The sequence below is a fragment of the Nuphar pumila genome, chromosome 3, assembly GCF_984573655.1.
Source record: "Nuphar pumila chromosome 3, dmNupPumi1.hap1.1, whole genome shotgun sequence".
Classification (NCBI taxonomy): Eukaryota; Viridiplantae; Streptophyta; class Magnoliopsida; order Nymphaeales; family Nymphaeaceae; genus Nuphar; species Nuphar pumila.
The window spans coordinates 13,877,600-13,892,670 of record NC_143251.1 but is presented as its reverse complement, the minus strand read 5'-3'; the positions used below and the strand labels follow the sequence as shown (position 1 = coordinate 13,892,670).

General features: G+C 39.7%; 1 protein-coding gene across 1 annotated transcript; it reads right to left on the bottom strand.

The window, feature by feature from the left end:
• Positions 1 to 11,089: 11,089 nt before the first annotated feature.
• Positions 11,090 to 13,397, bottom strand: LOC149842048 (uncharacterized). The gene is made up of 5 exons (XM_089998862.1): positions 13,259 to 13,397; positions 12,986 to 13,145; positions 11,885 to 11,943; positions 11,759 to 11,795; positions 11,090 to 11,612 (listed from the first exon to the last, which is right to left on the bottom strand). The coding sequence occupies exons 2-5, from the start codon at positions 13,112 to 13,114 to the stop codon at positions 11,238 to 11,240; spliced, it is 600 nt and encodes a 199-aa protein (XP_089854988.1). The 5' UTR covers positions 13,115 to 13,145; positions 13,259 to 13,397; the 3' UTR covers positions 11,090 to 11,237.
• Between the last annotated feature and the right edge of the window lie 1,674 nt (positions 13,398 to 15,071).

Here is a 15,071-nt window from a genome sequence, read left to right as displayed (position 1 = left end):
TCTCTCTCTCTCTCTCTCTCTCTCTTAGAACTGTGATTAAGTGCCTAACCAAGATCCCCATGCTTGGATAGTGCGACCTTCTGTTAGCACATTTTTAATCCATGTACGTCCCGAATCAGTCTAGGTTCCTTCTGATATATTTAGGCCTTCCACACATCTCTATCATTTCTGCTCCAGATCTGGTCTTTTCTTCTGTCTGACTAAGTGCAACTTTATGATCAGGAATGAAAACTTGACCAAAGCTGGGCGAGTTCCAATTATGCTACATAAGTTTATGATTTATTTAGTAAATAAGTTTGCCCTTTTTTAAAGTCGTGAAAGATCATGCAGAACCTGGGCCCACCTGTGGGAGTGTTCGTTTCACTTTCACTCACCATGGGCGGATGGGCATCATCGAACCGCCAATAATTTCGGATGGCTCCTGTGCTGTGTCTACTGCGAGAAAGAGGGATGTTCTCCTCTACTGAAACCCAACTTCATGTTCTTAGGCAATGACAATCTTTGTTTTTCAGACCATCTCATCGCTTGATCAAAATCCTTCCCCATTGTTGAGTTGGTGACTGCAATCCATCAGAGTGAGAGTTGTTTACCTACCTACTACCATTCACTGGAATCGAGAGAAGATTATGTAAATCGGAAGCTTGATTTACGAGGAACAAAGACTAAATTACGCCTACTCTTGTGAAAGAAAGAATAATAAAAAATATCAATTAAAATTGCATACAATTCAGAAAATAATAAAGGTTCAATTATCCAACTCTATTACCCTTAATCTTAGATCTTTATATTTAACTCTAGTCTCATAATCTAAGTAAATTCAACCTACCAATTTTGATAAACATCAATTAAGAAACTTGATAATCCTAATGAACTATTAACTTAGAATATGGATAAAGTATTTATATCTCATATCCATTACAAGAGATTTAAGTAAAAAAAAAAAAAAAAAATCTAAAACCTATTCAAATGAATCATGTGGACTCAAAATTTTGTCCCTCTGCTCCTACATCAAAAGGCCTCTAGCTCCAGCTCGCTTTTGGTCTTAAAGAACCAAAGCAAGCCTACCTGAAAGTATTTTCATGTGCTGCACCTTAAGCTTCCCAAGTTGAACATGACTAGGACAAGGTGGTATAGTTTTTTGTGGAAAATGAAAACCTACAAAACTGGCATGGTGCTAAATGAAAAATTCTACTGGAATTCTGATGTTTTTTTTTGAAATTCTGACGGTATTAATGTGATCTATATGCTTGTTTTTATAGGAATCACTCCTTGGAGACTTGATTTTGATGCATTTATAGTTTTTTATAAGGTTTAAAAAATCAATGACCTATAATTTTCATAAATATTGATACTCCAAATACCATTTTTCTATCCAAAATGCATGATTCAAGCGTTGATTTCCATAAATAGATCAAGCTGGGTCAGAATTTTGAAAAAAACACTTGAATTCCAATAACATGTTTCGTTTAGCACGGTACCCATTTTGTAGGTTTCATTTCCCTAGTTTTGATATTTAACAAAAGTTGAGTTTGTTTGTCGATAGGTCGGGCTTTACCAGGCCTGGTCAAGCCCGTCTCACTAACCGGGCCGGGCCAGCCTGCTCGTCCATTGTCATGCTCCGTGAAGTAAAGCCAGAAAAAGTTTCACTCTTGCGAATAACAAGCAACCATCACATTCCTCTCACCTGCCAACGAGCTCGATACCTATTTTTCCCTCTTCTTGTGGTGCATCTGAAACGAAGGGTGGTGGTGGTGGAGATGCTGAGGAGGAAGCCAAGCATGATAGAGATGAGCGAGGAGGAGGACAAGAAGGAGTTGGAGGAGGCGGCAGCAGCAGCTGTCTTCTGATGCCTACAAGCAACCCCTCACAACAATCGCCACCCTACTCCACCACCTCCACGGAAACCAAGACTCCAAGCCCCAGAGGATCGGCCTCTCCGACTAGACGCTCATCTCTCTCTCTCTCTCTGACCCATTTCTGATCAACCCTTGTCTTCTGGTAGAAGCATTTTCTTCTTCTTATTCGTTTCCTCTTTCACCCATTTGGGATTTACCCTTATCTTACCTTTAGTTTCCTCATCGACCCATCATCCCGTAGAGGTCGAAGTGAATCTTAGGAATCCAGACTCCGTCCATAAATTCTCTCTCTCTCTCTCTCTCTATACGGTGGTGATGCACGGTGCGTCGCTCCTCTCAAGGGAAAGGCCGCCACTATTTATGGAGCGTGCGGATCTGATCTTTGGTGTCTCTCTTCTGCTGAATCTGAGAGTCGTAGACAAGTTCAGGTTCGAGGGTTTTTGGAACGTGGGGGCAGTGCATGAATGGGGAGGACTGAGATTCTGCACTGTCTAATTTTGCAGTTTTCCATTCTGGGAAATTGCCTGAGTGAGGAATTCGTCTCTGTTCTTTATCGAGTGGAATTGCATCCATAATTGGCTCTTAGTTCTATCTGTACTTTTGATTAAACTGTCGTTGGTTCGGTTGGTATAAATGAGATCCTTGTCATCATGAATCTTTTTTGGGCTTTCTTCTTCTTTTTTGGGTCTTTTACCTTCCTCGTTTGCATTGCTCTTTACTCCCCCATTTTGTTCACGATATTCAATAGATGGGTGTGCTTTTCATCACTGCATTTTATTCGATATTCTTCAGCTTGAGATATGAAGGTTTTAGAGGCATTTTGAGGCTTTACTGTTGAACTTGAGAATTATATACTGTTGTTGAACCTGAGCCAAATATGTGGAATTTATCCTCACTATCACAGGTAATTTTCAATTGTATTGAAAAATTATGATTTTCATGTGTGCTTTGTGGAGAAAAATAACAAATAAAAGTTTAATAAAGCAAGATTGAAAATGAAAAATTACCTCCACCTCAACTGCAAGCTCTATCAGACTCGACTGATTATACCATAGCTAGTTGTATACATGGCGTCAATGTGCTTTAAATTGCTTACTTTTATAACCATAAGGTGCAGAATTGCCTTGGAAAGAAAGATATGGTTAGAATGTATGAGCCTGACAGGTCTGACCGAATACATCTGTTTTGAGTGATTAGTAAAACGAGTTGCAGGAGGCATGCACACACGAAACAAGCACACTATTACACAGCTTTTTAACGTGGTTCAGATCAGAGTGATCCTACGTCCACTATATCCCTCACCTCAATACTTTCACGGTGAGGAAATTTCTTCATTAATGTATATATAGATTACAAGGGCTGGCCGTTTGGCCTACAAGAGTCCTTAGATAACGTTGATTGGAAAGAGTCCTCATTAGAGGACATTGTTGGTGATGGACTCTTAAGAGATAAGAGTGATGTATTAGAGTCCTTATGCACAATAGGATTCTTATGAGATAACATATGGTGTTTTGTGAAGGACTCTTGATATGCACTCTTTCTTGGAGATGTACACGTCCCATTAGGACGTTTCTTGATGAGGTTGATCTTGCTGGTGGCTTCTGGAAGATGAGTTTGTGGGTAGTGGGATTGAGACAAAGGTACCCATGGTGGTTAGGAACTTAGGACTATATCCTAAGAAGATATGTCTTGATGATTTGTAATCTAATTTATGGGACACATAGGGTTTAAGGTACGGGTAGTAAGAACATCCATTTTTTTCTAAAAACTTATAGTTTGGTGTCTGTTTGAAAAGGACTTCAATGGGTGACTTGTGACGGAGATTGGGGGTAGGTAGGCAGTTTATTAGGTACATAACAGTGGAGAAGGCATACAGCCAATATGGGGCGGGGATATGGTCATGAACCATGATGGATAGGCCTGTAACAATATGTCAATGCTTACGTTCAGCTAACCCATTTTGCATGATATTCGATGTCCAATCCCAGAATCTTTAAAAGACTGATCCAGTGCTTTAAACTCTCCTCCACCGTTAGTTTTAAAAAAAATTTATTTTTGTCCCAATAATGTTCTCAACATGCGCTTTAAAATTTTGAAATATGATGGCGACAACAAATTTATTTTTCAAAAAAAATATCCAAGTAAATTGAAAATAACCATTAACAAAATTAACATAATGTCTAAATCCTTGAGTACTAGAAATTGGGGTAGGTACCCACACATCAGCAAAAATGAGCTCTAATGGTTTAGAAATCTCATGCATACTGTTGGTGAAGCGAAGCATATGATGTTTTTTCTTTTGACAAGCATCACAGACTTTGGAATCAATCTGTCTAATAAATGCTAAACGGAACTTAGAAATAACTTGTTGGACAATTTTTAAAGCTGGATGACCTAGACGACAGTGCTACTGAGAGGTTGTCATCCTTTCTCCAACATGAGATCCCTTATTGTGATTGAGGTGTACGTGGTACAATCAATTCCTGGTCATTCCTCATAGGATTAATTTCTCCGTTACTGAATCCTTAACACAACAATGAGACGGGTGAAATTCGAACACAACATTGTTATCTTGAGTAAATCGTTGAACAAATAACAATTGTTTCCTAATTTGAGGAACATGTAATATATCTCGCGGAGTAAACTTAGATAACACTGAATCACCAATATGAGAGATAGGCAAACTTGTTCCATTACTGACTTTCACTGTATCGTTGCCTTGGTAATTAGAATGCAGGGAAAGCGAGTTGAGATCCAGAGTCATGTGATGAGAGGCGCCAGAATCAGGGTACCATCCGTCATTGGAGTAATTTGATATTGAAGCTTGATAAGACATGGACGGCGGTTCTGAGGTTATCTCTCTGAAGTGTGTGGCGTTGACAAGCAATGTGATTCAGTTTTTCGCAGTATTGACAGGTGACACCAGGTGTGTTTTGTTGGCTATTCAATCGACCACCTTGGCATCTACGACCACCGTCTCTAAACCGTCCCCTTTGCTAAAAGTTTATGCCACACCCTCAGCCATAGTTGTTGGTTAAAATTGGCCTCAGGGGTGACATCATGATTGGCCGTGATGGAGTCGGCTATACGGACTTCTTCTGACAAAAGCATACTATGAAGTTGACTTATAGTGATAGGGTCCGATCGAGTAGACATAGAGATCCTGGATGAGCATACTCAGAAGGAAGAACACGTAAAATGAACAATACCAAATCTTTGTCTAGAACAGGCTTGCCTTCCATGGCCAACTGATGGGTGATGGATTTGACTTTCTGAAAAAGTTCAACACTTTTCTCTTCCTTTTTTTAAAGTGTGTAGTTGATCTTTTAACTGTAGAACACGGGATATGGACTGAGCAACATAGGTTTCTCTCAGTGCTGTCCAGACCTCGTATGAGGTAGACAATCCAACGACCTGTGTATGTATAGGTTCAGTTAGGGAGGACGTGAGCCAGCCTATGTCACACAGACTCTTCTAACAGGGCACTGCACTCGCGTCGCACCCGCCATCGCACCTGCACCCAGATAGATGCGACACTTGGACACAACTTCCTTTGTGTTAGGTGAAGTGAACCACACTGAGGTCCATTTCTATCCAAAAGTAGATTCACTTAACCCTAATCAAGTCCATTTTTATCTATATATATATATACATAAATGCACACAAATACACATAGTGTTAACTTAAAACTGTTAAAAATTATATATATATATATATATATATATATATATATATATATATATATATATATATATATATATATATATATACTCCCTGCACCCAAGTTTTTTTAAAGTGCCGCATCTGCATTCGCATTCGCATTCGCATTCGCATTCGTACCTATGTGACATAGGAGCCAGCTGAGAAGGAGCTGATCTTGACGTTGTCACTTAATAAATTCTGGATTGGGGATTTGTTTATCGTTTTGAGTAATAAATCTTACTGGGCTCGGTTTTGATCCATCAATGAACCCATACAAATCATATGAGATCAATAGTGGGATAAATTGTGATTCTCATAATAAATAGTTGCCCGTGGTCAACTTGGTACTCAAGAAATATTGTAAAGTAGTCGGAGCCGGTAAGATGGAACTTAGCTCATAGTTTGTGCTCGATGAAAAGACGACATGGTTGTGGTGCCTAGGCTTGTCTCTGATACCATAAAACGAGTTGCAGGAGGCACTTTCACATGAAACAAGCACACGATTACACAACTTTTTAACATGGTTCAGATCAGAGTCATCCTACGTCCACGATATCCCTCACCTCAACACTTTCACGGTGAGGGGATGCCTTCATTAATGTATATATAGATTACAAGGGCTGGCCGTTTGGCCTACAAGAGTCCTTAGATAACGTTGATTGGAAAGAGTTCTCATTAGAGGGCATTGTTGGTGATGGACTCTTAAGAGATGAGAGTGATGTAGTAGAGTCCTTATGCACAACAGGATTCTTATGAGATAACATATGGTGTTTTGTGGACTCTTGATATGCACTCTTTCTTGGAGATGTACACATCCCATTAGGACGTTTCTGGACGAGGTTGATCTTGGTGGTAGCTTCTGATGTGGATTCTATCTGGATCCTGCATGGTATTGGATCTGGATATGAAGTCTTCACTGTCCAATACTCTAACAATTAGAAGTTAGGAATAGAGAGAACTGGGAAAGAAAAAATATTTGGATTTATGATGAGTTGCCAAATCAAATATAAACTAAACGATGAAAATCTAGAAAGTTACTTGGCAATGAACTCCAAATTTACCTTTGTCTGCTCAGCTCTATAGTTGCCTTTGTCGGTCCAATTGCATTTTTGAATTTTCTTTATACATCTGTATCCCTCACGAATAAGGTTTTCAGTTTTCACATCCTGAAGACTTAAAAATCAATGCCGATTAAACTAAACTCACGTTGTTGTTGTGTTCCAATATATCTATAAATAAGGGTCTATTCTTTGTTTTGTGTATCCTCCTTGCATATAATCAATAAATATGATGGGCAGTTATCTAGAGATATAATGAAATTTGTTGTTCATGTATCTGCTAGATAAGATTCTTTGTCATGATATGATCCATCTTGTTCTGCTTGAAGTTGTCTCTAAGAAGTCTCTATTGATTCCTTTTCTTTATTCATAGACGTATATCTCCCACAGACAGTATATTATCCATTGTGTTCTATTTATGACCTTCTATTAAGAAAATATGTAATTCCTCTTTCCCTGCTGCCTTTTTGAACATGACAGTAGTCCATTAGTTACTGTATATGTGACAACCCATGTTATAAGATTTTAGGTAAAGTAATTGGTGTCAAGCCTATTAAAGGCTGTGTACTCCATGGCATGTATCATCCTTTTCATCACACATATACACACATTTGGCAGTCATTTTTTTCCTATTTATATCCCGAAGAAACCGCACCTGACACAAAAACCTGGCCATGCTAGCCTAGCCCGCCATACCTACGCTCGTCATGCCGGCGGCGTAAAACTCCGAGGCTAGGACCACCACTCCTGCGGACTGCCCGTCTATCAGGCAAGGCCCCACCCCACTACGCCAACTCCCCTTGGGGGGGCACATTTAGCAGTCTTTTGCCAGTCTACTATTCCAGGCATTAATATCTCACTGGTATCAGAAGACTCAATAATGATCACACACAATGTCAAAAAAAAAATTATACTTTTTGGTGGACATCATCCTTTAAATATCCAGTTTTTTTTTTGGATCATACTATCAAACACCAAGATCAAAATTTATGCCATATTCTGCATATAAAAGATATATGTCTATGCATAAATATAAATCCCTTTGAGGCAATGTACAAAATTGACTAAGGTCCTTGAACTATTACTTGTACATCTATGTATAGCTATATTAGTATCTATCATCTATAATAATTGTTGAAGTTTATTGAAGAGCTTATTCACTTCACGTTTAATTACAGATCCCATGTTTGAGTTATTGTTAGAAGGCATCTTATTTCCAATGTTTTTGATGTATACACAATAAACAGCATGTATATGGGATAACAATAACAAAGTGTTATCAGTGTTAAAGGGGACAAATTCGTTGTAGTAATATGTACACATTGTGGTCTTTTGCTCAACAAACTGCTTAGGAATCATAGATGAACAAATAAAGGTAGAATTCTGTTGTTGCTACTGGATAAAGTAGACATAGAGATTTACCGTTGATAGGCCTTCTCTCCTCTTCCTTCTGTAGAACCAAAGCCACTAGATTCCTTTAGCAGCCTGCTATGTGAAGTGGTGCAGGACCTATATATTGTCCCTGAACTCTCATTCCAGTCTCTTTCTGTGATTTTTCTGTTAGTTCTATTGTCCACCACTTGTTTTCTATTGTCCACCATTTGCTTTTCTCTTCAATTTGTCATAAAAGAAGTTAGGAATGTAGTGTAAATCTTAAGAATCAAAATTTACATTAGCATCATCTAATGAATCACAGTTGAGAAACATGTATTAAGAGGCTTCTAAGACAAGAATATCCACTAGTGAAAGATAAAGCATACACAGTTACAACTCTTTGATCTGTGAGTTTTTGAGTTCATTGATATGCCTAACCTTGAAATCACAAAAAAGCATGTCTATAGTCCTGTATGTAAATCCATATCCGACATGCGAATTACGCCCATATTTTCATTGGATAAGCTACTGATGCAGTTATACATGACATGTTTTTGTGTGAGTGATGCTTGCATGGATTTCTTTTATCGTGTGACAAATATTTACAATGTGAGGGATGCTGAAGGTGGTTAGTAGAAAAAAAATCTGTCAAGAGCATAATAACACCATTAATAGGATTAACTTACATTCAAGGAGACTGTACATGAAAATGAGAATGTGATTGAATACGAATATTACTGTCAATGGGAAGATAAAGTGAAAGTGCGGTCATTACAGATGATCCAGGGAGATGAGGCTTTCTAGTTTTCCTTTGAGGACGGAAGCTGAGTGCTAGGTTTTGCATGAGCTTCCCCTTAGAGGATTTTTTTTTTTGAAAGGCAAGCTGGGGTTAGTCTGACCCCTACCAGTTGTACAATTATACCATTGGGTTTTGAACCTGCAACGTCCCAACACAAGGTGACGTGCACTAGCTGCTCCTACCAGACAAGCGGGTTGTTGAGGATTTGATCAACATAATTCTTTGGTTGTGGTTCTCATATGCGGTCAGCACATCATTGACAAGTTAGCATGGAAATGGACATCAGAGTAGCAGTTGGGAAGACGGGCCATCAAGCAAAGGAATCAAAGGTTTCTTTTGGTGAAAGTAATCGAGTTTGAGAGTCATTATGTGGTGAACAATTAAGAGAGCTTTAAAATAACTAGGAAGTGAAAAACCAGTTCCCTTCTGCATTTAGCTGCTGTTAACGCCCTTCACTTGATGCTCTTAGGCCACACGTGCTGCTCTCTAGTTTCTCTGCCTTTTGTATGATTCAACAGGATTGGCTGAAACTTCTTTGTGGGATAAAAGAAAAAGAATTGTCCCATTTGTCATCCACATGAAACAAACCAGGTGAAGCTCTTCTACTCTAGGAAATGAGAATCTGGGTGATTGGTTTCTCATCCAGCGAAGTACATATTTTTGGAATAGCATGAAAAAATTCTGCTTTTTCAGTTTGCAGTGAAAAGATCGAGGTGTGAACGGAACAGGATAGCCTTTCTACAGTAAGATGCATTTACGCACCAGGCTCTTTTGCATCTCTTGTTGTTTACTCTAGTGTGTGGATGTGGGGCGGTTTATGCATTTTCACACCGCTCTTTTGCGTGTCTCTGGTTGGTTTACTCTACAGTCTGGATGTGAGCAGTTAATACAGGAAACTTTCAAACACATCACTTAGAACTCAGTACCATCCATCTAAGAAAGCCCTTGAGGCTTGACGAACCTATTCCCATCACCCATTTTCCTTCCATGTCTTCCCTCTCTTTGCATAATGAGTCTCATAATGGAGGCAGCGATGTGCCAAGTAGAATTTGATGGCTTGATCAGTACAATTGGAGCATCATAATTGAACAGGTTTCGGGTCTATTCTCCATCTTGTTTTTATCCAAGGACACAAAAGTGGGCCAATTGATTACTTGCACTGCCTCATTCTCGGTTCCAACACGACAGTGTCAAAAAGGGTAAAAAAAAGGTGATTTCTTGCACTGCCTAATTCCATGCTCTCGACGGATCTGGATGCCCGACACTGATGTCACATGATAGTTTTTTTTTGGATTTCTACTCGGAGAAACCGCTCCTGGCGCAGAGACCTAGCTGCACTGGCTCAGCCTACAGTACTTACGGTCTCTGTCCATGTCAGCATAAAACTCTGAGGGCTTACCCCTCGACCCCATGGAGTCGCCAAGCTTTGGCTTACACAAGGGGGTGACGCTCATGAGATTTGAACCTAGACTGCCAGTCAAACAGTCTAAGCCCCATTCCACTAAGCCAAACCCCTTGGGTCTGATGGCACATGATAGTTGATAGGCATCATTTTCCTAGTTAGCCTATCTCGAAACTGGTAGCTGGGATGATTTTTTAAGACATTTGAGAGAGGAAGCGAGACGGTCTTCTCTTCACATAGGCACTAAAGATTGGATTTGGTAACTACCACGTTATAGAGGCTGGATTTCTCTAAATGCATAATCTCCTCACGACTACCAGTTTCCAAGCTCATACAACCTGTTCATCTTGAAATCAAGAGGTAAAACACCCTCCTTAAATGGGGGCATTTTGTGAGGTTAAAAAGTAAAAATGATTGCATAGAGATAATCGAGTCTCGACTCTGTCGTTATGATGTTTAACAAATTGTGTAAATGTCTACTTTTCAAGATACCTGCAAAACCGATACCTGCGTTTTGGCAATTTCCAATCTATCCTTCACCATTCTTCTATTACCTTTCCAATCTATCCTTCACCATTCTTCTATTTCCTTATGGCTTTATGTTGGAAGGAATAAAAAGATCAGCTTCCCATATGTCGTCATTCCATAACCAAGGCCCTGTTAGAAACAAAAGCCTAAATAGTGTGGTCCAGGAAGACCACTTGAACAGGGAACTTCAGTTCAAGGATCAACCCACCCAACCCACCAATAGCAACATAAAACGATTAAAGACAATGTAGGGCAGGCAAGAAAAAACAATTTGAGAAATCAAAATATACCAACCAACTCTAGAGGCACGCCAGCCCATAACATGCACCTGACGCTACAAAATCATCATTAAAAAGGCTTACCACAACCATTGAAAGCTAAATGAGACTCCATTTCATAAATAAAAGAAAACCACCAAAAATGTATTTATATGACTACCATGTCCACAACAAGGCAATTCATCGACTATGTTCCTACCCTGAAAAACACAACCAAAATGTCCAAAAACCAACATTTGGTTACTTTCTCTTTTTCGCAGGAGGTTCTGGTATCTCTTCGTCCTCTTCCTCATCCTCCTCTTCATCTTCCCCATCATCGTCATCATCATCGTCTTCATCATCATCATCGTCGTCATCATCATCATCATCATCATCATCTTCGTCTTCATCACTGCCGCCCTCTCCATTTGCTTCAATGCCATCCTCTGGATCCTCATTGCCAGGGTTGTTATCATCATCCCCAGATGCATCTTCCTCATCACCTTCACCATCATCATCCTGCTCATCACCGTCCTCATCTTCATCCTCATCATCGTCTGTGTCTCCATCATCTTTGCTCTCAGGAGGAACTTGGTTGGAGTCTGGAGTAACCCCATCTCCAATGTATCTCCTATCCTGCATTTATAAATCAGCAACGAATTTTAGTGTAAAGCTCAACATGGAATTCAACTGAAAAAGGCGTCTGTCTTGAGTCCTTGACTGACTTATATCAAGCATTAATGACTAAACCATAGATTCCGAAGAGTGTTCAAGACACTTGCCTTTTCCTTCAATCCAACTGTGGTGGAGTCGTCATACCTGCAAGGGGAGAAACAGGAAAAAATAAACCAAAACTTGCAATCCCATCATGCCAGAATGAGAAGAGAACCTAAAAACAACTATTTTACCCTTGGTTGGTGCCACCCGTATAATCCAGGAAGCTTATTCCATTGAACAGCGAGACCATCTGAGGGGGAAAGTTCATGTAGTTTTATCATCAATGAAACAAATAAAACAAGGTTGTAGCTAACGTATATCACTGAAAAAATAGGCATCAATCATGATCTGGCCTACTCCATCCTACATCCAAATTGACACAAACCCATCTTAACAGTGCAGCACCGGAAAAGTTAACCCAACCGACTGCTCTCTCTCTCTCTCTCTCTCTCTCTCTCTCTCTCTCTCTCTCTCTCTTACGGTGACACCGATCCTCAACTTGTAGCCCCACAAATCTGAAAAGGGAAAGAGAGGTACAGAAACCAAAGTCTCCCGTAGACTCAAAAGGGATAGTTGGTGATAAAACAAACTCGACTTCGCATTTGACTACTAAACTTGAACAGTGAACATGATGACTTTCTGAAATAAAACATGGGAAGCAAACAAAAACTACCCTAATTCCGATAGTCCCAAAAGCCTTCACAAAAGAACTGAGAAAAGCTGATGGACTTTCTCTTCACAACCTACTGCAGGTCCACGCTAAAGAGACAAACAATAACTTCGAAAAAAACCTAAGAATTCCTCTATACATTCACAAACACCAGAGCCGAATATAAGCCCCTGCCTAAAGAACAGAGAAGAGAATTCCCTGAACAGAAACCCTAGACCAAAAAATAGAATAAGAACTATAGAAAGAGAAGAAACCCTAACTTTGGAATCCATGGTATCCAGAAAAACCCGTCACCCACCCCAAAAAGGAAAACGTCTTGAAAAGTTCAAATAGCTTTTAACACAACGCCCTAACACCAACATAAAAAACAATCGCAATGGTAATGATGAAACAGAACAAGATCCTTCTTTTTCCCCTCACTCCCCAAACGAAAATCCTATCTTTAGCAACACTTACCGAGAAAATGCATACAATCAAAAACCAAAAACTGCAAAAAAACCCTAAACAGTAGAAACCCAACCACAAATTCCGCCCATTCATCTAAAGCAGAAACTCTGCAGTAAAAATAGGCAATAAATAAAACAGAATCAAGAGAAGCACAAGACAGAAGAGAGGAAATTACCGCTAGGAAGAGGTAGTGTGACCTCTGGGCGACAACCATCGTCTCTAAAACGACGGCCTCCATCAGCGAAGCAGCCATCTGCCTGAGAGCAACTGCTTCCACGGAGTAGGAATCCCCCGCCACTTCCATCTCCAAAAAAACCAGAGAAAACCCCAAAAAACTAGGAAAAAAAAAGATAAGGACAACGGAAAACTCAAGGCAAAAGAAAACCCAAAAACCAAGAAAACTAAAAAAAAACCATTAAAAAAAACAAGGGAAGACGATAAAGCGTACCTTGGAGGAGAGAAAAAGTGGTAGGGTTGGCGGAAAGAGAAGGAGGAGGGCTAGGAGATGCAGCAGGTGAGAGAGAGGAGCGATCCCAGAGAGAGAGAGAGAGAGAGAGAGAGGGTTTAAGCGGAGGTAGAAGGGAACTAGGGTTTGGGGATCCGGCCTCAATCGGTATTAGGGCGTGCCTGTGTTCGCACGTGTGTGAGGCACGTGTAAAGCCCACTCAGGGAAACCGGAAGACCCAAGGGCGCTAGAGCACAAGTTAGGTTAAGTTGGCCGCCTCGAATCTTTCCCTTATCTCATTAGGGTTTCCTTCTTCTCAATTTTCTTTTTTGTTTTCTTTTTGTTTTTGTTTAGTGCTGGTTGAAATAATTGGCCACTGATACTCGGCCACGTGGCTTTCATTAATAATATTATGGTGTATAGTGATAATTGTATAAAAAATGAACTAATTAATGACAGCAGTAATGTATTCATAGCAGTAATACTACATCCTCCCCACTGTTTTTTCTTTTCCTTTTTTCCTTTCTGATTTTTCGGAATTCTTTTGGTAGGGTGATTATTTCTTTGGTGGGAAAACCAACATTAGGGTTTTATATATTCATTTGTTGGTGGAATTGGAGAGGTTTGTTTGTTGGTGGGTAATTTGTATGGGCATTGTGGTTACCGCTGGCGTTCGGTATAGGTTTATCATTTTTATATTCTCTCCAATCATCGAACGTATAAGAATGGAGATCATTAGGATCACAAGAGAACCAATCCTTTGCATGAGTGGGCCAATGGTGCTTCTTGGAAGCCCCAGATTTGAAGAAAAAAAAACTACAGATTTTGTTGATTATAAAAGATTGACTTAAGAAACCACCCAACATGGTGCATTGCTTGTGCTTTGTAGACTTTTCGCTGATTCAAGTCATTACTTGGTGCAATGGTAAAGTGCTTAAACTGTCATCATGGAGATGTCTCTTCGAATCTTGATGGGGCGCCTCCGCATGATTGGCAGGAGCTGTCAGTGCACGTCTCTTTGTGGTGGGACGTTGAAGGTTCAAAACCCAATGGGGGTCTGCTTAACCCCAGCTTGCCTTTAAGAAAAACAAAAGATGCCATTTATCTCGAATATGAAAAAATTTGGCGGGCTCATCTACAATACCAGCCATACCATTCATTGAATGGATAAACGGCATCCAAAAGAGTGCTGATGGTATTACCGTGAAGGTACCCCTGACCCTGATCCTCTTTCCCCATTGAGACAAACAAGAAAAAATATTGCAATAGGCCCTGAAGGCGAAAGGTCCTAGCCACAGAGTTTTACTCCTTGAAAGGTCGATCTAAGTTCTACTTGCTATCGGGCAAGGATTTTTCCGTGTAACAAATGAAAAAGAAAAATTATTGCAATAACCTTCTCCTCTTAGTACTTTTTATGCAAATAATCAACATTTGTAAACTAAATTCATACTATCGTTATCGCTTAATAACACTTAACACAGTTTATGATTGTTACCCTCTAGTTTTCTAATCCTTCCAATACGCTGTCACTTCTTTTCACATATCTTCCTAGCAATTATAGCATACTGACACTAATGTGCAAATTATGTTCATGTTATTGCATTATGTTAAGAGACAAAGCATAAAAGATACACGTTGCCCATGGGAATGAAACATGTCGTAGTAGTAAGACCTATTGTTTGTTTTGTCGTTTCACAAGGAAAATATATCTACGTATGTACCATCAAGATGGATAACTCTCTCCCTTATGAACTAAGCTAAACCTTACCATATATGTTTATGTGAAACAATTAGCGACACCCTATTACATTAAGAG

Excerpts from the sequence above, each read along its gene's own strand:
- LOC149842048 (XM_089998862.1), bottom strand. The coding sequence starts at position 13,114 with ATGGAAGTGGCGGGGGATTCCTACTCCGTGGAAGCAGTTGCTCTCAGG. Across the intron at positions 11,944-12,985 it reads CACACTACCTCTTCCTAGCG|ATGGTCTCGCTGTTCAATGG; the intron begins GTAATTTCCTCT and ends TTTCCCCCTCAG. Across the intron at positions 11,796-11,884 it reads ACGGGTGGCACCAACCAAGG|GTATGACGACTCCACCACAG; the intron begins GTAAAATAGTTG and ends CTCCCCTTGCAG.